Source organism: Tursiops truncatus, chromosome 16 (assembly GCF_011762595.2).
Source record: "Tursiops truncatus isolate mTurTru1 chromosome 16, mTurTru1.mat.Y, whole genome shotgun sequence".
Lineage (NCBI taxonomy): Eukaryota > Metazoa > Chordata > Mammalia > Artiodactyla > Delphinidae > Tursiops > Tursiops truncatus.
In genome coordinates, this window is record NC_047049.1 from 7114900 (window position 1) to 7141399 (window position 26500).

The 26500-nt window shown below is 39.8% G+C and overlaps 1 protein-coding gene across 5 annotated transcripts in view; it reads right to left on the reverse strand.

Moving 5' to 3' along the window:
- Window positions 1-26500, reverse strand: part of ZRANB1 (zinc finger RANBP2-type containing 1) — a 68726-nt gene that overhangs the window by 18436 nt on the left and 23790 nt on the right. For 3 of the 5 annotated variants that reach the window (XM_019940214.3, XM_019940213.3, XM_033842020.2), the window contains 2 exons: window positions 6939-7126; window positions 699-852 (listed from right to left, as the gene is read on the reverse strand). In XM_019940214.3, coding sequence (XP_019795773.1) covers window positions 699-852; window positions 6939-7126 — 342 coding nt within the window. Of the gene's footprint in view, window positions 1-698; window positions 853-6938; window positions 7127-11710; window positions 11833-14471; window positions 14586-26500 lie in introns of all 5 variants that reach the window. The other 2 variants (XM_073793819.1, XM_019940215.3) reach the window with 2 other exon arrangements.

The following is a 26500-nucleotide window of genomic DNA, read 5'->3' on the forward strand; positions in this document are numbered from 1 at the left end:
ACGTAGTAAGTGAAGAAAGTAATGACACTTTCAAAAGAATGCCAGTATCTTTTTTTTTTTTTTTTTTTTTTTTTTTTTTTACGGTACGCGGGCCTCTCACTGTTGTGGTCTCTCCCGTTGCGGAGCACAGGCTCCGGACGCGCAGGCTCAGCGGCCACGGCTCGCGGGCCCAGCCGCTCCGCGGCATGTGGGATCTTCCCGGACCAGGGCACGAACCCACGTCCGCTGCATCGGCAGGCGGACTCTCAACAACTGTGCCACCAGGGAAGCCCAAAAGAATGCCAGTATCTTTGACTCAAATAACTTGACTCTACCCATCAAAAACCCATGTTCTGATCTTATCTCCTAATATCAGGTAACCAATAGTTATCTATGAAAAGAAAAAGAAAAAAAGCAGACTGATAATATTCTAAAATAAAAACAAAGAGAAAAATAAATGGATAAAACAGACTTTTTAAAATATCTGAGGCCCACAAAGAAGTCACTTATTATCAGCTGCTGTCTTCCTATCAGCTCTAAGGCATTAGTTTATAAATGGCCCTTGTACTGGTCACTTCCAGTAAAACAGGGTAATCAAGTAATTTAAGATCCAAATATAGTAGCTAAGTTATCTGTTTTCTAACAGAAACATTTTCATTCAGACATTAAAAAATTATAATAAAGTTTAAATTTATTTTCACACAGAGATTTGGAGTTACCTGCTGGCAACGTAAATGTTACAAGGTCAGTTAGGAAATAGCAAGCAAAATCCCCCTTTCTCTGATGAAGAGAGGCAGCTATCTCACGCCGGATTTGCTCTGTCAGTTCAGGACACACCATTGCTGGAATACACTTTGCGGCTTGTTGAGACACCTTAAATACAAAAGAAACTTTCCTCTACATCTCATTTATCATCAGTGGAAGCAGAAAACAATAGTGTATAAAAGAAATTACCAAAAATTCCCAGTAACTCAAGGTGTTTTTGTTTTTGTTTTAAATATATGAGGTACTGGGTGTTATTTCCTCAATAGTATAAGTATATATCAGTACAACTTCCCTGGAAAACAGTGATAAAAATGTTTTACCCTCTCAACTCAGCAGTTCTACTTTCTAGTGGAGTTTATCCCAAGGAAATACACAAAGATGCATATAAAAATTTATGTAAAATGGAGTTGTTCGCAAATGTTCATCATAGGAGGGGGAGGGAGGACAAAAAACAAAGTAAGAATAACCATCATGCCCCTAATAAAAACATTCTTATTAAAAAACAGGGAATTCTAGCTCACAGAGAAAGAGGAAAGTACAAACACTCTTCTGCTCTGTTAAGAATATTTCAAGTACTTTGACTTAGAGTAAAGAAAAGCAGGTTTTTTTAAATAAATTTATTTATTTTTAGTTATTTTTGGCTGTGTTGGGTCTTCATTGCTATGCACGGGCTTTCTCTAGTTGCGGTGAACGGGAGCTACTCTTCATTGCAGTGCACGGGCTTCTCGTTGCGGTGGGCTTCTCTTGTTGCGGAGCACGGGCTCTAGGCACGCGGTCTTCAGTAGCGCGGGATCTAGAGCACAGGTTCAGCAGTTGTGGCGCACGGGCTTAGTTGCTCCACGGCATGTGGGATCTCCCTGGACCAGGGATCAAATCCATGTCCCCTGCACTGGCAGGCGGATTCCCAACCTTTAAAGGGTTAGTTCCCAATGACTTCAAATCCCTCCCCACTTGTTACAATTCTGATTTTTTTTTTTTTTTTCTGTTTTTTTGGCCGCACCACACAGCATGCAGGATCTTAGTTCCCCGACCAGGGATCAAACCCGCAACCCCTGCTGTGGAAGCACGGCATCTTAACCACTGGACCGCCAGGGAAGTCCCTATAATTCTTAATCTTTTAAAAAAGCATCTGGCTTCTCCAAGTGTAAAACAGACAACCAATCTCTGCAGTAGTACAATTCGACGGGAATGAAATCTGAGCACCGGTGTAGAGAGCACTACCACAGAGAACCTCTCAACAAGGAGGCGGCTAGAACTTTCCTGTCCTTTTTAAATGATGAATAACAACAAACGATGAAAAGACATTATCTTACATTTAACTTGTACTCCTTTTGTGGAGCTCAAGAAATCTATATACAGAGAATTCTGAAATCCAAGGTGAGTATCTGCTAAAGAGGAAATGAGTCTGGTGTGACCCTGAGCGAGCCAGTTAGCTCTGTCCTCTGCTGTCACTACAGACGCAGCCACTAACCTGGACGACCTTCCTGAATGCAGACTTCCAGTCACAAGTGGGGCTTGGAGCAGCAGATCTTCCAACAAGCCACACAAAGAATAAGTTTTACTGATAATGTCATCTACATAACACACGTGGACAGCTTAATTGTAATTACTATTAAGGTAAGTAAACAGTATTTCAAAAACCCTGCATACCCAACGCAACCATTAGACATCCTATTCTGAAAACTACACAAAAATTCAATTCTCCTAAACTTTACTAGCCAGGATTACCAGTAACAATGAAATTGTCACCACATCTTATCTCCATAAGCCCAATCTAAGCAACACTAAAACTGTGGAAAACCAAATATTAAATATTTTCAGAATATAACGGACTATTTCTCAAGTCAAAGCATTAAAATGCATCTCAAAAGTAAATTCAAAAATAGCTTATCTCAATGTGCTAACCCCCCGCCCCTTTCCAAAATCCTGGGAAGATTTTTTTCAAAAACTACTTGGACTGAAACCTGAATATTGCAAACACCCCAAGAGAAACCTTACAGCTGGTGATTGGCCTCTAAGCTTCCTTTTCCCGCCACCATCCTTAAGCATATGTCCCTGAGGCCTGCCTCCCATCTTCTAGCCCAGGGGTCCCCAACCCCCGGGCCATGGACTGGTACCGGTCTGCGGCCTGTTAGGAACCGGGCCGCACAGCAGGAGGTGAGCAGCGAGCGAGCCATGCTTCACCTGTCTCCCCTATCGCTCTCATTACCGCCTGAACCATCCCCCACTCCCGCCTCCCCTCCCCACCGTCTGTGGAAAAACTGTCTTCAACGAAACCGGTTCCTGGTGCCAAAAAGGTTGGGGACCGCTGTTCTAGCCTCTTTAACCTGAGTCTCAACCATCTCCTTAAGCTACTGGTTAACCTAGGGTCCATGAACTTGGGAAGGGACCATGAATTAGAATAGGAATTTCAATCAAATTTAAATCCTTCATTTTCACTAACCTCTTGCCTACATTTAAAATGCATTTTCTTTTCTTTTTTTGCTGTATGCGGGCCTCTCACTGTTGTGGCCTCTCCCATTGCTCCGGACGCACAGGCTCAGCGGCCATGGCTCACAGGCCTAGCCGCTCCGCGGCATGTGGGATCTTCCTGGACCGGGGCACGAACCCGTGTTCCCTGCATCGGCAGACACACTCTCAACCACTGCGCCACCAGGGAAGCCTTAAAATTCATTTTCTTTACATCACGTATATTTAATATTCTGATAACTATTTCAATATAACTGATTTCCTTTGTAACCCTATTTTTTATTTTATACATTTAAAAACAGTATTTTGAGAAGAAGTCCACAGGTTCCACCAGACTACAAACAGTATCCATTATCTAAAATCCAATTAAACCCCCGGCCCAGACACATATTCCCAAAATGTAATGTTCTCCTGTTCCCATCCCAAAAGTACTTGGCTCTGTGCCCTGTCTGCAGACACATCCCTTAGTCCAGACTCATACTCTCCCCCTTCCAGTCTCCCTACTGGCCCCTTCAGTTCTGTCCTGTAGAGTGCCTACTCCATTGAGACTAAATTCCATCACTGACTTTGTTCTTCCCCTAGAACAAGCCTCCTTTCCACCTCCCCCATCTTGTACCAGGGTGGTCTCTGTGTACCACAGAATATAGCAAAAATTATAGTATATCGCTTCCTACATTAGGTTATATAGAAAAGACACTACAGTTTCTACTTGAATCATTCTCTCATGCTCTCTCCCTCTCTTGGATCACTTGCTCTAGGTGAAACCAGCTACCACATCACAAGCAGCCCTACTGAGGGGCCCACGTAACAAGAATTTGAAGCCTCCTGCCAACAACCAGGTGAGTGTACTTGGAACCAGATCCTCTAGTCCCCGTCGAGCCCCTGGCAGTTTGTAACCTCATGAGACCCTGAGCCAAAATCATTCAGCTAAGCTGCTCCTGGACTCCTTACTCTCAGAAACTGTGATAACAAGTGTTTGCTGTCTTAAGCTGCTAAGTTTTGCAGGGATTTGTTACACAGCAGTAAATAATAAACACACTGGGGTTCTACCGTCTTCCTGCTGTTAGTCCCCAGAATGCTCTTAGGAGGCCGGCGACTTACACCAGTCCCTCCAGAACCTTCTCATAGTCCTCTACCAGCCTGAGAGAAACCTATGTATCCCCTAAAGACTTGAGCCTTGGTTCACAGCTGCCTTCTCTCTCCTGTCTCCAGCCACCACCAGCAACTATAACTCCACATGCCAGCCCTTCCAGTACACAACTGGGCATCACAACACAAATGTAGCCAGACCTCAGATACTACAGGAACTACTTCTTACTGTTCCATCCCATGTTCCAGAACTCTGGTCTCTCTAATCACACAGCTGCTTTTCAAACAGTCCCCTTCTCCCTTATCCTCAATAAGCCTGCCCTTTGTTTTCAGCATGGCTGTCTCTCAAGCCCTCCTTTGCTCTATCAGGTGCCCCTGGTTACACTGGACTCTTACCAAACTAAACTCATGGCTAGCCATCTCAATCATGCTTTCATCTAACGTTCATAATTATTAATCCCCTCACCCCATGCTTTGTACATAAATGTTCCCAGATATTGGCTAACTTAAATGTGCAAGTAAGCATACACAGGAGTATACTGACCAAATTGGATTTGAATCCACAACTGATCTAACTCTCTGCACTTCTACCCTATTTCTCTTATCATTAGAAAAAAAATTACCTGGAGACTTCCCTGGTGGTCCAATGGGTGAGATTCCACACTCCCAAGGCAGGGGGCCTGGGTTTGATCCCTGGTCAGGAAACTATATCCCACATGCATGCTGCAACTAATAGTCCACGTGCCACAACTAAGAGTCTGCATGCCACAACTAAAAAGTCCACATGCTGCAACTAAGATCCCGCATGCCTCAACTAAAGATCCCGCATGCCGCAAATAAGATGTGGAGCCGCATAAATAAATAAATGAATAAATAAATATATTTTTTAAAAATTACCTGGATAATACAGTCACATCCTAATTCATTTGCAACCTCTGTCATTTGTAACATGTACCTAGTTATCTAATCCAGAAACCCCAGAATCAACTCTGACCCCTAACTCCCCATTACTCCCCATGGCCAATCTATCCACTTAGTTCTGCCTACATCACCAGCATCTCTCTCAAACCAGCCCATTTCTTTCCTTTGCTGTTGCCACTACTGTCCCAGCAGAGTTCCTGCCAGCATCACTGCAATGTCCTGCTAACCAGGCTTGCCCCTCTCTAAAGTGAGCAGCCGGGCGTCACTGGTGGCGCAGTGGTTGAGAGTCCGCCTGCCGATGGAGGGGACACGGGTTCGTGCCCCGGTCTGGGAAGATCCCACATGCTGCGGAGCAGCTGGGTCCATGAGCCATGGCCACTGAGCCTGCGCGTCCGGAGCCTGTGCTCCGCAACGGGAGAGGCCACAACAGTGAGAGGCCCGCATACCGCAAAAAATAAAATAAAAAATAAAAAAAAATAAAGTGAGCAGCCAAAACACAGTCTGATCTTGTCACTCCCCTGCCACTCTACCTAACCCTTTTTAAAGCCTTATTCTGCCCTCAGAATAATTTTCAAATTCTTTGGCCTAGAAGATCCTTCACACTGCGTCCCCTACTTGCCTCTCTCACTTCCCCTTCGCCATCACAACCCTGCTGAGCTACCTGCAAGTTCCAAATTCGCCACAAATACCACCACCCTTGCCTCTGAATAAAATGTTTCCTCAACTCCCTTCTCTCCACCTACTGTTTGAGGCTAATTCCTCCTACTCCTTCCTTCATTTTACTCTCAGCTAAAATGTTACCTGCTACAGGTAAGAAGGTAAGATACCTCAAAACACTTTCTCAAGCACTCTCCACAGCACCTGGCATTTACATCTCTGAAACTGCATTCTGGGGATTTCCCTGGTGGTGCAGTGGTTAAGAATCTGCCTTCCAATCCAGGGGACACGGGTTCAAGCCCTGGTCCGGGAAGATCCTACATGCCGCAGAGCAACTAAGCCCAGGCGCCACAACTACTGAGCCTACGCTCTAGAGCCCGTGAGCCACAGCTACTGAGCCTGTGTGCCACAACTACTGAAGCCCGCATGCCTAGAGTCCGTGCTCCGCAACAAGAGAAGCCACCGCAACGAGAAGCCCGCACACCACAACGAAGAGTAGTCCCCGCTCACCACAACTAGAGAAAGCCCGCTCACAGCAACGAAGACCCGAGGGAGAGAGGGAGAGGGGGAGAGGGAGAGAGGGAGAGATGGGGAGACGGGGAGAGGGGGAGAAAGAAAAAGGGAGAGAAAGAGAGAAAGAAAGAAAAAGTTTTTTTGAAAAAAAAAAAAAACCCTGGACTCTCTATAGAGTAACTGTACCTGGAGATTCATTGAAGGAAGAGCCAATGTCTTCACAATTATAGCCCTTTTATGCACAGTGCCTGGCACGTAGTAGGTACTCAATAAATGTTAGTTGAATGAATGACAGATACATCCCAGTTTTTTTAAAATCAAACACATGACTCAAATATTGTAGCAAAATGTCCTGTTTTAAAAACACATATCCTTAAAAATTATTTACTTCTGTTGAAGTCTAAGTTTAATGTCATTTTTAAAAGAAGACAGAAGATTGAATCTAAAACATTTAAGAACTGAGAAACATTATAACATCAAAAATGAAAACTAAAGAACACATTTCCTTCATATAAAAGAATGTTTAATCAAAATGTCACACTCACCTCTGTAAGCAATATTGCTAGCATATCCTGCCTCTGAAAACGTATAGCCAGATGTACCAGAGTATAGCCAACATCGAAAGCCGAAGGACGGTTCAGCAAGCGCACTTCATCTGCAGTGAGCTGACGGGCAATGTCCCCTCCTGATGATTTGTATGCTTCTATAGCAGCTAAATCACCTTCTACAACCCCTAAAACAAGCATCAAGACAGAAAAAAGTTCAATTTTATTTTTCTTCAAAAAGCATAAACCTGTAGCATTCACTCTAAACTCTGATTCTCTGTGCTTCCTGGATCCCAGGGCATCATTTAAATGTCCTATAGAATATAAGGAAAATTGGGCTTCCCTGGTGGCGCAGTGGTTGAGAGTCCGCCTGCCGATGCAGGGGACACGGGTTCGTGCCCCGGTCCGGGAGGATCCCACATGCCGCAGAGCGGCTGGGCCCGTGAGCCATGGCCGCTGAGCCTGCGCTCCGCAAGGGGAGAGACCACAACAGTGAGAGGCACGTGTACCGAAAAAAAAAAAAAAAAAAAAAAAAAGAATATAAGGAAAATTATAGTGTATTCCTTTCCATTTCCTTCCAGAATTAGAACTGCCTAGTTAGACACTTACCATCACATTAGTGCTGGTTCCATGCTCTGGTAATGTTTAGAGAAATTATTAGAATATATTAATTGGATCAAAGATCAACAATCTAGTGTGAGTAACTAGACTTCACAAAAGACACTAAGTTCCTGTTCTGGTCCTGGCTCTGCAGAAACCAAGGAGACAGGGATGTGCTTCCCGTTGGTGTTGGGCCGCTTTTGCCCTTTATTCAGTCTTTCTTTTTTTTGGCGCACTGGGCAGCTTTGCGGGAATCTTAGTTCCCGGACCAGGGATCAAACCCGGGCCCACAGCAGTGAAAGCACCAAGTCCTAACCACTGGACTGCCAGGGAATTCCCTACGCTGCACTTTTAAAACTGGATCAAAACAAATGCTGAGCCTTCCACACTACTGTTTTGTTAGCCGGAGACGACTCAGAGCAGTCAAAACTATTTTTAATGTAAGTAAAAGTTAGCAATATTTTGATTTCAGAATTTCTCTTAGCCAAGTCTTCCTTACACCCATTAAGAATTATTAATACAGTAAAACTTGAGCTAGATGATTCTGAACAGAAACAGGCTAAAATAAGACACTATAAACCAGTTGGGGAGTAGAGATACAAAACAAGTATCAATTTTTCCAAATCTATAAAGAACTTTCCATTCCCACTGAACCATGCTATTATTCTTAACACAAATTAATGTTAGGTAATGACAAAAATCCTATTTATTAAGCAGTACAGTACATCTATGGATAATAAATAGCCTTGGCAAAAAATGAAGGTGTAGGTTAGCTTCAAATTTACCACAAATAGTATTAAACACACACACACACACACACACACACACACACGACTGTAGGACTAAATAAGTTTGTTTCCTAAATTACATCAAGAAAAATTTGTTACATAAAATGCTACTACTAGCTAGAAATATTCTTAGGGTACTTTAAAAAAAAGCATTTTAAACTGCTATCTTGAATTAGGAATTAGATAAATAAGACCTATTCCTTAGATTATTACAGATTGATACAATGCAACAAGTTCCCCTGTTATTAAAAATAACAAAGCTTTAAAATGATAATTTCCACATTCACCGAATGCCCATGACACATAAAGCAATATGCTGGGCACTGTGAGAAACATAAACACAGTAAAAACATGATTCCTATACTCAAAACAGTCCTTCATCACATTTGTGAGCCATAAAAAGCCAGTGTCCAAGTTTTCCAACTCTGGGATCAAAGATCCCTTCTGCAAAACTAGATCCTCTCACCAGAAAAATGACCCCCTCCCCCTGAAACATATATTTTTCAGGTTAACAATCCATGATTTCAAATGAGAATACCTTACAGAAATTTTTATTTTCACAGCAACGTAGGTTAATACATTCCTCAATATAAACACCTAAGGACAGCTATAGCCCCCACTGCAATACATAAAGGACTTCAACACACCCTTACAAGGCTTAGTGCCCTGGGGAAATCATCAAGGCTAAAATGTAATATAGTTGGCATGAGATAAGGGTAGGTGAACCTTCTCAAAAGGGCAAACCTGAAGAACAGACACACAAATCTAAAATCTGCTTAACTTGTTTTAATGAACAGATGAGAATAATCTAGTAGAGCTCATAACTTTTTGAATAATTTAATGCTGTATATTTTTTTCAAACTGAACATGCCCTACTCCATTTCCTTTTGTGTGTATATATTTCCTTATGAAGGCAACTATTGTTCACTTCAGTTCTATCAAAGCTATTAATAACTTTCTAGGTGTGTGCAGTATCACCACATCTTTTACAGTTCTTAGCTTCAACCTAAAAATATATATTTATAAAATTTCTTTGTATGATGTAAGAAATGTTCTAGGCACTTCCAAAAGCAACACAAGGACCAAAAGGTCTGATTTACCTGAAAAGATAAAGAGGAAGACCTGCACAGTACATGTATATGCGTGTGTGTGTGTGTGTAAATACACACATATTTTTTTGTTTCCCAAAGACAAAGATGAAGTAGTCTAAAGGTAAACGTCAACTAACTTTGTTCTTTTGGTTGGAGGAAGGGGAGATCTTTTAAATCACTGTCGTCATTATTTTTAGCTAACTCATCAAATAGCTGATGTCTGAAAGAATCTCATCTTAGAAATACTTGCTTAAGAATTCATTTCCTCTCTAATGTTTCTGAAGGATTTCTGTAATTAGAAACTAATTAGCTAGCCGAAGGTGGGTAGGATTACAGACCAAACAGCACAACGAAGTCAGCAACTGTGCTTTGGAATTATGATTTACAGTCTGCCTTCAAACTAAACGTTTTTAATAAAAACAGAACTTCAAATGATGAACTGCATGGTACGTGAATTGTATCTCAATAAAGCTGACATATACACACACAAACTGGACTTCTATTTGGCCTAATCCAAGACATAAAAAACAATTATCTCCCCTGACCACAAGCTCTGCACTAAACTGCAAATAGGGAATCCTGCCCCGACTAGCATGGAATATACACAGGAGGGCAGAAAATGAGGGTGAACAGAATAGAGATTCTGTTCTCTATTCATCACAGCATAAAAAACCTCCAAACTTTCCAGAACGTGAAAAACACAAATTTAAGTATAGGGACAAAATAATATTTAAAAGAAAACTATTTTATTGTCTAATGTTTGGGAATATGTAATTCCATTCTTTTCATTAACCATAATTTAGAGCTCACAGTTTCAGTTACTGGTGAGTTTTTGGCTACAAAGATGAGTAAATCTATTACAAATCAAATTTCATGAGAATGTCAATGAACTGTCCTAATTTTTGTTGTATCTCTATTACACACTGCTCAAGAGGAGCCAGTGATTAAAGTTTCTTCACAGATGGGTTTTCACTGTAAACATGGTGTCTAAAGAATGTGGCCTATACTGAGATAATTTAAGTTTTAGCTACCACATGTTTTCTACTTGGGGGGGGGGAAGCATCAGATTATATGCAAAACAACTTACAAAATGTCTTTGAGTTCTTCACATAACATTACGTTTTTACCACCTTTTAAGATTACGGAATAAAACGGAAAGCAGAAAAAAAGTAAAAGAGTTGGTAGGTAGGAAAATACAGTAAATAAATCTAAGTGGTAAAACCTCACTTAAAGTAACAAAGATCATGAAAAAGCGGGAAAGTTCCAGCAGAAGAGAAAGAGGTGACGTACACATGCTTTCTAGGTTACTGACATATCACACTATCTCCAAGAGTAACTAAAGCATCTTAATATGTTGTTTTGAAAATTTAACAAATGTTAAATATTACATGTTCTGTCCCTTCCTCTTCCATGTTATGAAGGCAAATTAAAAAGACAGCTGAGGGCTTCCCTGGTGGTGCAGTGGTTGAGAATCTGCCTGCTAATGCAGGGGACACGGGTTCGAGCCCTGGTCTGGGAAGATCCCACATGCCGCGGAGCAACTAGGCCCGTGAGCCACAACTACTGAGCCTGCGCGTCTGGAGCCTGTGCTCTGCAACAAGAGAGGCCGCGATAGTGAGAGGCCCGCGCACCGCGACGAAGAGTGGCCCCGCTTGCCACAACTAGAGAAAGCCCTCGCACAGAAACGAAGACCCAACACAGCCATAAACAAATAAATAAATAAATTTAAAAAGAATAACAACCCAAGCCAAGCTGTAGGATGTTATTTGAAATTCAAAATAGAGTCTCAGGAAGATAGATAAACCAAGTGCCCACTGTTTAAAAAAAAAAAACAAGACAGCTGAAGGCACTCTAAGAAGATTAACTTTATAAAACTAATCTGCTGTATCAATATACATTCAAAATTGAGTGAACTACACAACTAGCTAAGTGGTGGTGCATAATTACAGATAAAGGAAAGTTAATATACTTTAAAGGCATAAAGACCTGAGAGTAAGTGAAATTATTAAAAAAAAAAAAAAAGCTCATCTTGTTCTATAAGCTGGGCCAGGAGTAGAATTTAACATATTTTGAAGTCACGGGTCACAACTCACTGGGGACACTTCACAGCTACTATGGAACTCCGTTGGTTAGAATATGGAGCTGGCTCATAGATGTTTAGAAAACAGACTTATTTTTTCCCCCATATATGGCACCGTTTTCAAAGTTTTGCCTTGTTTCTTTTGACATAAAACCATAATGGTAACTAACTTTGAAAAGAATGCCAAATGGTAAAAAAAAAGCCAGGACTTACCTGAGCCCACATGGGCCAGCTCAACACTACCCTGGAGTTCTATGGTAGCTGTGACATCACAGCATGGTTTATGCTGTGGGGTCAGGGTGGACTTGGAGTCAGCTGGCACAATTTCAGGAGCCCTTAAAGAGAAAAGTTAGTTTTAAGTGGTAATGTTCAGAATGTCCTTTACCATGGTCAGTAGAAAGATGCAGATGTGGTGGCTACGAGGTCTGGGTAGTTTTCCTCTATTCAGAGTTTAATTCACTTAACTGTCTTTGCATATTAAAAAGGAAACTATACCACCCAGTTATACTTTTTCTTCATACTCCTAACCATTTGGCTATAGTTCAAAGACAAACTCCTGAAAATATCCTCTTCAGAAAAATTAAAAACTCAAATTATAGGGAAGTCAAAATAATCTCTAAATAAGGCCTTTAAATGTTCTATTATTAACCATGACAAACTATGCCAAATGTAGCTTATACTTTGGTGCTCTTACCTCCTTAAATCTTTGATCAGATTGTTAACAACCAAACTGCTGTGAAAATATAAATCCCCAAAGTCATGAAAAAAAATACCTGAATTGATAGAGTACCTTCATAAGAAAGAAGATCTTGCCATGCAGGAAGAATTACTGCTAAAAGCACAATGGAAGGATATAAAGGAACATGTCACAAAGTTATCTTTGGGAAGGTGATCAGAGATGAGGACCAGTGTTAATGGGTTAAAGATGAATGTGAGTTACAATCAGAAAGGTTACTTAAAATATTGCCAAAAAGTCAACTGAAGGGATATTAAAGTTCTTAAAATCTGAGGTTCTGGTCAAATAAAATAGTATATGTCAAAACCACATTCTGCACTGAAACCAAGTCCAAAAGTTTTTGACTTCAGGTAAAAATTTCATCTGTCAAGTTATCCTGGCCAAATCTGAAACCAAATATTAGACTTTTAGAATTATGCTATTTTAGATTGGCCTTCTAAGAGGAACTGAATAGTCTAGCCACTCTCTTTTACCAGTGAGAAAATTAGAGGATAAATAAGCATTTTAAAAGGGACAAACAGATAAAGAAGAAAATCTCTCACAACATAACTTTATACTATTCAGATTATGTCCATATAACTCTTCTTCTAGCCAAAAATACTGATAGAATTAAGACAGAGAATCATCAAATTGGAAGAGATATTTAAAAGTTAGTGCATCTTGATGTGGTCCCCAAGTAGAAGCACAAATCAAGAAAGTCCCTATAATTCGCTACTGCAAGAGAAGGTTCCATAGCTTCCGCTAATGCTCATGGCCCCACAACTATCCACATAGAACTATGGATCTACCACCGAATGGTAGATGCTTCCCCAAAGAGTTTCAGGCCCATACCAACAACCCATCAGAATCCTCACTATGGCATGCCTAAAACTGATTTTCATGTTTTCTACATTTAGGAAAAAATGATACTGCTATCCAACCCAAGTGTCCAAACAAAAAACCTGGGTATCTTTCTTAACTCTCCCCTCAGCCCCAATATCAATTCTTCCAAGTTTTATCCAACCTACCTTTTTAAAGTCTCTCTCAAATACATCCCCCTTACCCCATTTTCCACTGCCTCCACCTTAGGTAAGGCCGTACTCTTTCTCACCTGGATTGCTATAATTTCCTCCTTAAAAGGTCTGCTTGCCTCCACTGCTGCCCCCTCCCAATCTAGTCTCTAGGCTATGACCAGAGTGAGCTCCCCAAACCACAAATCAGATTAAGGCAGTGTCCTTCCAAATGTTTACCACTGCCCTTACATTAAGAGCGAAAATCTTCAACCAGATGAACAGGCCTTGAAAGGTCCAGCATTATCCTGCAGCTATTTCTCACAGCTCCCATTCTATACTCCAGCCCTATAGACTTCTTTCAGTTGAATGGATGGGCCATGCTCTCTTGCCTCTGGAGTCTTAACAAATGCAATTCCCTCTGACAGAAGCACTCTTTTCCCTCTTCTAAGGTTTTGGCTTAGATGTCACTTCTTCCTGAAAGCCCTCTCCAAATGTCCAAATGAGATTAGGGTACATACTCCTCCTCTAACACCCTATACTTCCTCTCCTGAACTTATCACACTATTATTGACCTGTTAAATTATTTCTTCACTGGACCACAAGCTCACTGAGAGCCCTGACTTCTTTCCCGGTGCTTGGAAGCACACTCAATGATTGTCTGAATGCATAAATGAATGGACGAACAAACAAATAAAAGGTGAAAATGAAGACAATTCTGAAAAGCAAGTGGAGGGTGGAGCAGGTTGGACATTTGTCTTTTGAGATTTTAAGATATCTAATAAAGCCATAATTGTTTAAGCAAAAATGTGATACTGATGTAAAAAAAAAAAATCAAACTAAAGAGCCTCAAAACAAATGAAGCAGAATCATTTTATACATGACAGAACCACCCAAATCAATGGGGAAAGAATTTAATAAATCATATTAATGGAAATTATCTGTAAAAAAATTTTAATCCTTAGTTCAATCGAAAAAACTGTGAAAAACAAAGATAAAATGTTATAACTCTCCCCACAAAAAAAAGGTAAAGAAAATGTGCAAATATGTCTGGTATATATCTTTAATATATACATTATTTATATTCATATAGACTTGATACAACTTGATAAAATCACAAAGGAAAATGGACAAAAGACATAAATCAACAATTCACAGAAAAAAATACAAATGACTAATTAAATGAGAGAGCTTGCCCCCATTAATAACAAACATCAGCAAAGATACAGCTATACAGGTACTCTCTTACATTGATGATGAGAATATAATCAGTACAGTCCTTCCAGGCAGCCATTTACCAACATGCACAAAATACCTCTGACACGTTTCCATCATTTGATCCTGTTACCCCATTTCCGGGAACCTAAGAAAATCATTAGAAATGCTGACGATTTTGTTCATCAAAACACTATCAGAATAAAAAATTTTCAAATAACCCAAAGGCCAATAATAAGGGCTATATTAACTTAAAGTACAGCAACTCGAAGTCATATTACACATTCATTTTTTAAAGATGAAAATATTTTAATTACTTCAAAATGTAAAATTCAACAACAAAAAGAATGTACATTATTTCCGTTACATAAAAATAAATATTAAAAAACTGAAAATACAAATATGAGATTTCCTCTAGATAGTGATATTATAAACTATATTTTTTCATAGCTCTTCTCACCTCTGACATACTCTGCAATGAGTATGCTCTGCTTTTATTATTTAAAAATGAATTAAATCCTTATATACTGTTATAGGAAGTCAGTATATAATGCCAAATTTGATAAAACAAGAAATACTGCTATGTCCATCAACAGATGAATGGATAAACAAAATGTGGCATATAAGTAAAATGGAACATTATTCACACTTAAAAAAAGGAAGGAAATTCTGACAGTTACAACATGGATAAACCTTGAAGACATTACACTAAATGAAATAAATAAGCCAGTCACAAAAGGACAAACACCACCATATGATTCCACTTATATGAGGTACCCAGAGTAGTCAAATTCACAGAGACAGAAAAAAGAAGGGTGGTTGCCAGGAGCTGGGAAAGGGGGACTGCGGTGTTACTGTTACTGTATACAGTTTCAGTTTTGCAAGGTGGAAGAAGTTCTGCACACAGATGGCTGTTATTGATGATTACACAACAATGTGAATGTACCAAAGCCACTGAACTGTACATTTAAAAGCAGTTAAGATGCCATATTTTGTTATGTATGCTTTACCACAATTTTTTAAAAGGAAAAAATGATAAAAGGACATTACTCAGAGATATTAGAGGTCCTGCTTCAAATACCACCTATGTAGTACTCCTCCCTCCCACGAGAAAGTAAATGTTTAAATTTCATCTAATCACATCCAAATTGAGACTTATTCTGTAAAACGAATGGCCTGGCCTCTGAAAATGTTAATGACATGAAGAGTAAACAGGAAAAAAAAACCCCACCTGAGGCACTATTTAGATTAGAAGAGATTAAACAGATAAAACAACTAAATAAAACGGATTATCCTTGATTGAATGGGGTTGGAGCAATAGCTATTAGTGAAAACTACTGGTGAAATTGAATATGGACTTCAAATATTAGAGTTTCTGGATCATTGTATTGTGTGAACATGTAGGGAAAATGTGTTTTTAAAACATACAAGGCTATGGGCTTCCCTGGTGGCGCAGTGGTTGAGAGTCCGCCTGCCGATGCAGGGGACACGGGTTCGTGCCCCGGTCCGGGAAGATCCCACATTCCGCGGAGCGGCTGGGGCTGGGCCCGTGAGCCATGGCCGCTGAGCCTGCTCGTCCGGAGCCTGTGCTCCGCAACGGGAGAGGCCACAATAGTGAGAGGCCCACGTACCACAAAAAAAAAAAAAAAAAAAAAAATACAAGGCTGAAATATTTAGGGGCAAAATGTCATGACATCTGTAGCTAACTCTCAAATAGTTCAGGAAAAACTCATACAGAAAGACAAATAGAGCTCGCAAATGTGGCAAAGTACTAACAATCGGAAAATCTAGGTCAAAAGCATTTGCTGTTCAATGTATTATATTTGTAACTTCTCTACTGGTTTTGAAATTTCTCAGAATGAAAGGCTGATGGGGAACAGCAGTGGTTACCTCCACAGATAAGGACTGAAGGTGGAGGGAAGAAAAAGAAACTTGCTTTTCTTTATAAACTCCTTCTATAACTGCTTGATTTTTATAACCCTGTGCATAGTTTAATTAATGTTTAAAGTTAAAGTTACTTTATGGTAAACAGTAAAGGTCTCTGGAGTCTAAATACATCTTTTTATACTTAATATTTAAACGATACTTTTGGATTTCATAATTCAATGTGTTCATTTAATATAGTGCTTTTAAAAAAATGAAAGCCTTTACTCAATCAATGATGCATATTCAAATGTCACTGTCATACAATCGAGACTCACCACACATATTCCTTTTCTCAGCATTAGGAGGCACATTATTAGTTGGCAGGCCTGTGTAATCAATCATTTCTAAAAGCCAGGAATTATGTCTCAGGCAGACTAAAGGCAACCAGAAGGATACTGCAGGGGCTCTATTTCTGCCACTGCTATCCATTTGCCTTGACACACTCATTCCTGGAAGCTTCTTTCATATCCCAGATGTCAGGAAGCACTTTGAAAAGCCAGACTAAACTGGCCAGGGGGAATAAAATGTGTGTGTATTCTCTACAGATTAGAATCTTACACTGCTGAGAATTCCCACAATTCACTTAAAAACCATGACATAAAATGTTATTTTAAATCCAGAGTTCCAAAAGCACAAGAGGAAATCCTTTGAAACTTGAAAACAAGACAGAACTAGCTGAAGGTAATACTCCTTTCACAGTGCTAAAAATAATTCTATTACCTGTAATATCAACTACTTTGGACAGGAAGGAGATTCACAACCAAGAATGTGTATGGAGTGAAAAGGCACCACAGTTTTGATAGCTACACGCACACATCCCATGTAAGATTATCACACAAAGTTAACCAAGGACATACAAGGCATTGCCAGCATTCTAGCAGCTTACTTTCCTTTTATGGATGCAGTGCCAAAGATTTGCTGCAGGAGTCCACGTATATTTTGGATTCTATTAAAAGCTTTTAATAGAATATTTTAACTCAAACCATTTTTTTTAATGTTTTAAAAAAGTGCGATGGTTTTAAATGTCAAAGACTAAGAAGACTTTTTTCAGGCTCCACATTCATTCATATGTAAAACAATATATGAAGGGAAAAGGGACACTAAATAGGAGTATCTTTTAGTAGGACAGTCTGGTATCAATATAAAATCAAATTCATAATCAAACAAAATGGCCCAGCATACAACCATAACTTAAAATGAAGCAATTCTACAGGGCAGGAAAAATTCTGAAGATGGAAAATATTGTCCAAACAGCTAAGGTATACCAAGTATAAGCAAACACAAGTAAAGCAAACAGAACAAATACTAGAGAAATGCCATACTAAAAATCAAGCCCAAATAATGTGGCTTAGCTATGGAATGATGAGAAATATTAGCAAGTGATAGATTACCTTGGGACACAGCAATCAACTTCACATAGGCATACTTATTTAGTTGACTTGGAAAAAAGGACTGAAAACATTAATATTCATAGGCATCAAACATCATTCAAAAGTTCCAGTAACAGTATTCCTTTCAACCATATCAAGCAAGAAAAACCACTGTGAATAAGAAATATATGGTCTTCATCTACTGTTTCTGGCACATACCTCCTAAAACCCTTGCAATTTCCTATGTAAGAGCCATAAGGGTGTCTTTTGTTGTAATATTTAGTTTTGTTCTCAGTCCCTAAATAGCTCCAGAATGATAAAGATGAAATAAATAGGAGTCTTTTGTTGCTCATATAGCAAGCCCCCTTCAAGCACCTCTGAGTTTATGTTAATGAGGTTAACTTCTGGAAGGCCTCTAAGGATGGAGGCTGGTTACCAGGGGAACAAACCCAGTGATGAGAAGGTTGTATCTTTCAGCCCCACACCACCCTCACCTCCTGGGAGGGGAGAGGGGCTTGAGGTTCAAACAATCACCAATGTCCAATGATTTAATCCATCTTGCTCCCATAAAAATCCCCGATATGGGGTTTGGAGAGCTTCCAGGTTGGTGAACATGTGGAGGTGCTGCAATAGTGGCCAAGAGAGGACACGGAAAGCTTGCCCTATGCACCTCTTCCACCTGGCTGTTCCTGGGTCACATCCTTTTATAATAAACCAGTAATCTAGTAAGTAAAATGTTTTCCCAGGTCTGAAAGCTGTTCCACCAAATTATTTGAACCCAAGGAGGTGACCGTGGGAACCTACGATTTATAGCCTACCATCAGAAACACAGCTGACAACCTGGACTAGCAACTGGCACGTGAAGGGGGTAGGGAGGAAGGGAGGCAGTACTGTGGGACTGAGCCCTTAACCTGCGGGATCTGATGCTACTTCCAGGTAGAGTCAGAATTGAGTTAAATTGTAAAATGCCCTGCTGGTGTCTGGAGAATCTGAGAATAGCTTGGTTTAGGAATCTGCCCCCACCTTCCCCCCCGATACACATACATACATTTGGTGCCCATTACTGCTATGAATGTAGTGTAAGGCTAGAGACACAAAGAAGTGAGTTTTTACTTACAAACACACCTATATACCACCTTTGTCTAGAAAAGGATAACAACATGGCTACATCACACTGAGTCAGTAAGCCTCTCTGTGCCTCAGCTTCTCCCATTGTATAAAATAACAAAACAACGACTCGTTTTGTCACAGAACCAGTGAAGGTTAAGTTAAAATTTTCTGAAATTGTCAAATTAAGATGCTATTTGTAATTTTTTAATGTTATTTGTATTAATTTCCTATTGCTGCTTCAAACAAATTGCTACAAATTTAGTGACTTAAAGCAATACAAATTTTTTATCTTAAAATTTGGGAGAGGTCAGAAGTTCCACATGGGTCTCACTGGGCTAAAATCAAGGTGCACTCCACAGGGAGGCTCTAAGGTAGTTTTGCCTTTTCCAGCTTCTAGAGGTTGCCCACATTCCTTAGTTAAGGGCCCCCGCATCACTAAAACCTCTGCTTTTCCACCGTCACATCTCATTCTCCCATCTCTCTCCTTTGCTGATTAAGGACCCATATTACACTGGGCCCACCCGGATAATCTGGGATAATCTCTCCATTTCAAGGCCCTTAATTACATCTGCAAAATCCCTTTTGCCAAGTAAAGTAACAAATTCATAGGTTCTGGGGATTAGGATTTAGACATTTTGGGGGGCCAGAGTGCAATATTCTACCTGTCACACTACTTAAATCAGTCATGTAAATCAGAGAAAACCCAAAGGGGGTGGGGAGAAGCGCCTACAAGGAAGTCAAGTACTGGGCAAGGAAAACATACAAATTTGGACACTACCTCATCATTAATATTGTATTTTTCAAGATACCTGATGTTTTGTGTTTTTTGACAAGTCATCAATAAAATACCTCTGTGGAGCAAATTAATAATTTTTAAGGCTAAAGGAGTACTTACTGAACTAGAAAACAAGTTTCTTCTAATTTTTTCTTTACAATAACTTATATGCCCTGAGTTACCTTTAGAGTTAAAAAGTCAGCCACAAAGATATCTGAATAAATGTATAAAATCACCATTGTGTCTTATGTCAAGAATTTCCTTTTCTATTTTGTTTTGATGTGGTAGTTTTCTTGGTATAAATCAACTTATTATCATTCCAGTACACAGTACTACTATCTCTCAAAAACTAATCTACGACTTTTTCTTCCATTGAAGTTAATTTGATTCTGTTTGGGTTAGTGCACAACACTCCTTTCATTTGACCAGACACTATATCTCAAAACTAGGAATTTAAAAAGTCATCGTAGAAGATTACACACTGCAACAGATTTTTCTAGATGCAATATTGTGATTTATACGAAAAACTGTCATTCAGATGACCAAATATATATGTTTGATCTTCATCCACAATTCCTGGCTCACAGCTTCCCAAAACCCTTAGAATTTCCTGAGTGATAAAAGTAATGGGATAGTATCTGGTTTCTGGTCCTCAGCTCCTGAAAACACTTCATGGAAGGTGACTTTTGGATCCCACCCCCAGGGTGGGAGCTGGTTGCCAGGGGATTAGAGGGTTGGGACTTTCAGTCACACCCACTATGCCACCCTGACCTCCAGAGAGGGGAGAGAGGCCAGAGATCGCCAGTGACCAATGATTTAATCAACAATGCCTATGTAATGAGGCCTCCATAAAACCCCAAAAGGACAGGGTCTGGAGAGCTTTCAGGCTGGTGAACACACAGAGATTTGAGGAGAGTGGCACACTTGGAAAGAGCACCATGGAAGCTCCATGCCCTTTCTCCAAACCTTGCCCTCTATACATCTCTTCCATCTAGATGTTCATCTGTATCCTTTATCATAGCCTTTTATAATAAACCAGTAACCTAGTAAGTAAACTGTTTCTCTGAGTTTCGTGGGGCGTTCCAGCAAACTAATCAAACCCAAGGCAGGGGGTCGTGGGAACCTCTGATTTAGAGCCAATTGGTCACAAGTACAGGTTAACAACCTGGGCTTGTGACTGGCATCTGGCATCTGAAGTGGAAGGAGGTCTTGTGGGGCTAAGCCCTTCACATGTGGAATCTGATTCTCCCTCTGGGTAGACAGTGTCAGAATTGAGCTGAATTCTCGGACACCCTGCTGGTGTCTGAGAATTGCCTGTTGGTATGAGGAAGCTCCCCACCACACAGACACGCACAGACACAGACACGCACAGACACAGACACGCACAGACACATACACACACATGCTGGAACTGGGCCTGGGAACCCTTTTCACCAGAGGAAGAAAATTAACACTAATACAACCTTAAAAATTTACTTCCTTGAGAAAAACCATCCATATACATGATCTTTTTTTTTTTTTTTGCGGTACGCGGGCCTCTCACTGTTGTGGCCTCTCCCGTTGCGGAGCACAGGCTCCGGACGCACAGGCTCAGCGGCCATGGCTCACGGGCCCAGCCGCTCCGCGGCATGTGGGATCTTCCCGGACCGGGGCACAAACCTGTGTCCCCTGCATCGGCAGGCGGACTCTCAACCACTGTGCCACCAGGGAAGCCCCATATACATGATTTTTAATACCGATACCAAAGTAAATTGAAAAGAACATTTTAAAATGTAATAAGCCTATACATTGCTAATTTTGGTTAAAATGAAAAAAGTGTTAATGAAACCAAATAAACAAATATCAATACATTCTGACATGTTTAACACCATGCAAGTTTTAGATATTTCTACAGTTATATCTGACACTCTGGAGTGGACACCTATACATCACACTGTATACAGCTTTCCAGTAAGGGGGCCAAAATACAATTGGCATCAATAAACAACTGCCACAAATATTAATTTTCAACAGTTATGAGAAGGGGGGAAACATTAGATCAAATATAACAATATTTTTGTAGACCACATGCAAGAAAAAGTTAATTCTAATGTACTGCCTACGTTTTAAGAATCATATATATTTTTAGACCATCAAAATCTTGCTCAGTAATAAGACTACAATCCTCATGACTTCATTTCAACATGCTCCTTGATAATGAGATTCTGGTTAAGCTCGTAAGTCAGTGATTCTCAACAGGGTATACCAGTACATACTGCGGGCCCCCCAAAGCTTGGGAGCAGTGGAGATGTTACTAATTCATATGTTCTCTATAATGCCATTGCCATGGGGCAAACTGAACATTTCAGCATAAAAATTCCAGTTTCAACGTGTAGTTGTTATATGAGCTTGATTCTTTTCCCCCTACGCCTTCAACAGCACTCCCTCCCGCTGCCCCCCAATCTCAAACCCTTCCCATCTTTGTTAGCAGGATCACTAGACAAGCTAAATGGAAGAAAGATGCAGCTATTTAAGGCGAAATGCCAAACAGGAAGCAACACGTCCAATGACAATTGAATAAAAACTTTTCAAGTAAAAACTTTGATTTAGGACTCTAGGTATAGAAAACACTACGATTTTTTTCCTTATATATTCATCAAGTTATCAAATATTCATCAGGAAGATGGAGAAATTAAATATAAAGAAATCTGACTTTAGACTCTTCATATCCACAGACTGCCTAGTGATAAACTGAGGCCTCTCTACTCTTTCCAATAAAACCCTATGGGACCTACTTGCTCTGTCTTCACCTGACAGGAAGAAGCCAAGTTGGCTCCCAGTGGGTGGAGCTCCAGGTAGTCTGTAAGGTGAAAAGTACAGAAAGCTGGGAAGAAGGCAAAGAATTAAGAAATTTAGGAGAAAAGCAAAAAGGTTTATTTGTCTTTGGAAGGTCTATTTGTCTATTTGTCCAAATTCCAGTTTCCACAAATGTTTATTCACTCATTAACAAAAATTTCAATGCCTGCTATATATAAGGCAATGTTTTAGGTACTAGCAAACAGCTGTGAACAAAACAGACAAAATCCCTGGCCTTCAGAAAGCTTAAGTTCTAAGCAAGAGAGAGACAAATAAGGTGACTTCTAATAAGTGTATTAGGAGGTAACAAGTGTTGTGAAGAAAATTAAAGTTGGGGGAAGAGAGGACAGGACAGGGCTGAAATTTGAGGCCTCACAGAGAAGGTGACATGTGAGAAAACACCTGAAAGAAGTAAATTAGCTAATCCTGCAATCTAGAGAAAGCAATCCGGGCAGAAGAAAGAGCAAGTACAAAGCTTGAGGCTTATTTGCAGACAAGAAAGGTGGCTAGAGGGCAGGAGTGAATGAGCGAGGTTGAGAGTAACAGATAAGGTTAGAGGGAAACGTGCGTTTGTATAAAAGTGGGGAAAGTAGGTGTGGGATAGAAAGCAGAGAGAGCCTATAAAATTGGCTTTTACTCTGAGCAACACAGCGAGAATCACTGGAGGGTTCTAAGCAAAGTTTTAGAAGAGTAGCTCCTATTCAGAGAACAGTTTGTAAAGGACGACAGGGACATAGAGGGGATCATGGCTTGGACCAGTGTACTGAGAGGTGGCCAGATTCTGGGTATATTTTGAAGACAAAGCCAGTGAGAATGGAGTATAAGAGAAAAAGAAGAAAACCAAGGATGACCAAGGCTCTGGACGCAGCAAATAAAACGATGAACTTGCCATCAACTGAGATGGGGGGAGTGAGACAACAGATTTGAGAGACCAGTTCAGTTTTTTAGCCTCACTGAGTTTGAAATATTACATACTCAAGAGAAGATGTTGTATAGGCGGCCGCTGGATATGAGAGTCCAGGGCTCAGGCATACAAAAGTTATTATACAGATTTAATTTGAGATTCTTATCTGACCCTGTAACTTTTCAAGGGATCAACTTGGGATCACAAATTTAAATGTTCTTCTAAAGGGCAACTGATTCAATACAACAGCAGAACTAAAACGGTATGTTAGGTAGTGCTGCTTTATCTCTAGAGACATTATCATCTGTCCAGTGGGAAAGTTAGACCATGATTAGCACTGACATGACCTCCCAGAAAATAACCTGGCACCACACTGCTGACACTCCAGAGACAACAGCACATTTAAATTCACACCTCTGCCGTTACCATTTCACTCCCACTCCCAGATTCCATTTTTACTGGTGTCAGGTTTTGGCACCAGTAAAACGTTGGACGTTGGACGTCCCCAACTTCCTCTCATCACGTAAGATAATGTGACCTATGTGAAATTTATACCCAACAGTCATGTAAAAGATACTTACTTAATACTGTGGAAGCTTTAGCTTTACCCTTCTCAATACTGAATCTTCCTCATTCCCATTTTACCAGGTACAAGGCTGAGGTTGATTTTTTTTATTTCAATTTCAAATGGGAAAGTCTCACATTTTATGCTTAGTATAAATTTTATGCACATTATACACTTTATACTTAGTGTATGTACTTTGGAGATGATTTTTTAAGTATATGTGCTGCCAAAGCAAACACTAAGATAGTTTTCTTAAATGCCTAACATCGATAAACCATAATATACCATATCTAATGAAATCTGGAGAGCAAAAGACAGGTAGAAAGGGAGAAGTAAAGAATACTTTTCGGAGACTTCCCCAGTGGTCCAGTGGTTAAGACTCCGCCTTCCACTGCAGGGGGCGTGGGTTCGATCCCTGATCGGGGAACTAAGATCCCACACGCCGCACAGTGTGGCCAAAAATACAAAAAAAAAAAATGATTAATTTTCAATACTTGTGGACTTCTGTTAACCCAATACAATGTAAACAACTAAAAGTTTTTAACATATTTCAAGGATATTTACAAATCAGGATATGACTACCCAATAAAGACAGAGCCATAATCTTTCTACAACAGTTGAGAACCATATTATGCAGTGAATAGTCAAAAATATTTGCTGATAGGAAAGACAGAATCCACATTACCAAGAACCAATTACAATCAATCCTTGGCCCTAAGAACCTAGAAACTCTGGAGTATGTGGGAATGCGGATTTAATGACAAAGAAACTGTTTTATAAATGAAATAAGACCAAATTTAATATCGGTCCTACTGGGAGAAGTTTTTGTTCAGCTGTAAGAATGCAAAGAGGTACAAGGATGGTTATCCAAAAGAATTAGATATAGGTAAAGAAATAAAGGCAGCACCAAGAAGACACAATAGTCACAAAGACAAGAAATAATAGCCATAAAGACAAAGATATATTGATTGGTCTAATGTGTGTGTCAAGGGGAGAAAATAATTCAAAGCAGGAGTTCTTAACATACGATACACTAACTTGAAGAAACAGTGACCCCAAAAGAGGTTAAAAATCACTGCAGCGTAGTTCATTACCATCTATAAATTTACATGTACTATAACACCACCTTGTAGTTAGCATGTACGTAGTACGCTACTGCCTGCAAAAATAATTTTAAGAGTGTTCCAAAAGGCATACAGGTAATTAAAGGACAATCACACCTAGATACAAAAGATCACATAATGTAAGATTTCATTTATATGGAACATTCAGAATAGGTATATCCACTGAAACAGAAAGCAGACTGGTGATTACCAGGGACTTGGGGGAGGAGAAAATGTGGAGTAACTGTTTAAATGGGTATAGAGTTTCCTTTGGGGTGATGAAAATGTTTCAGAACTAGACAGAGGTGGTGGTTGTACAACACCGTGGATACACTAAATGCCACTGAATTGTTCATTTTCAAAATGATGAATTTTATGTTATGTGAATTTGACCTCAATTTTTTAAAATTCATAATAAATAAAACCCTTTTGTAGCTCCTGGTTTAAAAAAAAAAAAAGACATTCACACCATCTGTGGTACCTCAATTTGGGGAGAGAAAAAAATCAATGCGATGTAATGGAACAGCACAGATGGCTGAAGACAGCTCAGTGTGCTTTCATCCCTCGTCCTCAGGACAGAAGAACACTGGAGCTAACAGTTACTAAGTGCCTGCTGTGTCTGGTGTTCAGAAGGGCTCATCAGCTGGGACTTTTTTTTTTTTTTGGCCAGGACAAAACTAAAATTAAAAAACTGAGATTTCTTGAAATCTATTCTTAGGACTTGCAGGTTCATATAGTCATGTATTCCATATTCTTGGGGCTATATTCAGGGTGATAAACAAAAGAAATTAGTACTGAAAAAATATATATACACAGCTAAGCCATGTTGAAGGCTTAGCTATTATTGTTCCACACAGATTTAACTTTAGTAGTTACTCAAAATTTTCTTTACAAAACTTAATGTCAAAGTAAGCACCCCATCCAAATAATTTAAATCACATAATTCAAATAGCTAACCTATTCAAAAAAAAAGAGAGGGGGAGGGAAAAAAATACAGAGGAGTCAAGCAACTGCTTCTATGAAGTACATCACGAATAACTAACTCACAAGGTCAATAACTGGAGGAAACCTTACTCTCTCAACACGTCTCTGTCCCTGAACAGCTCTGAGCCAGAGACTGAGACCAATATCCAGAATTTCCTTAGGAAAGCACTAAAACACAGAACACACAAATCATAATTTGAACTATGGAATCAGCTGGCCACGTGAAATCAGTTCCATAAAGTTTGCAAATATTCACTACATGACATTCATGTTAAATTAACATCAGTATTTTCAAGGTCAATATTATGTTTGTTCAACTTCTTGGAGTCACACATTTTTGTGATATTTTTAACATCTGACTAAAGCTTCTATCATCACAAGACGCTCACACTGTTTACAAACACTCTGAAGCAGCAGCTGGTGTTCCTCAGTCACATCTTGTTACAATAAATAGAGTAGCAGTTTTAAACTCCAGGTATACGGTTTACTAC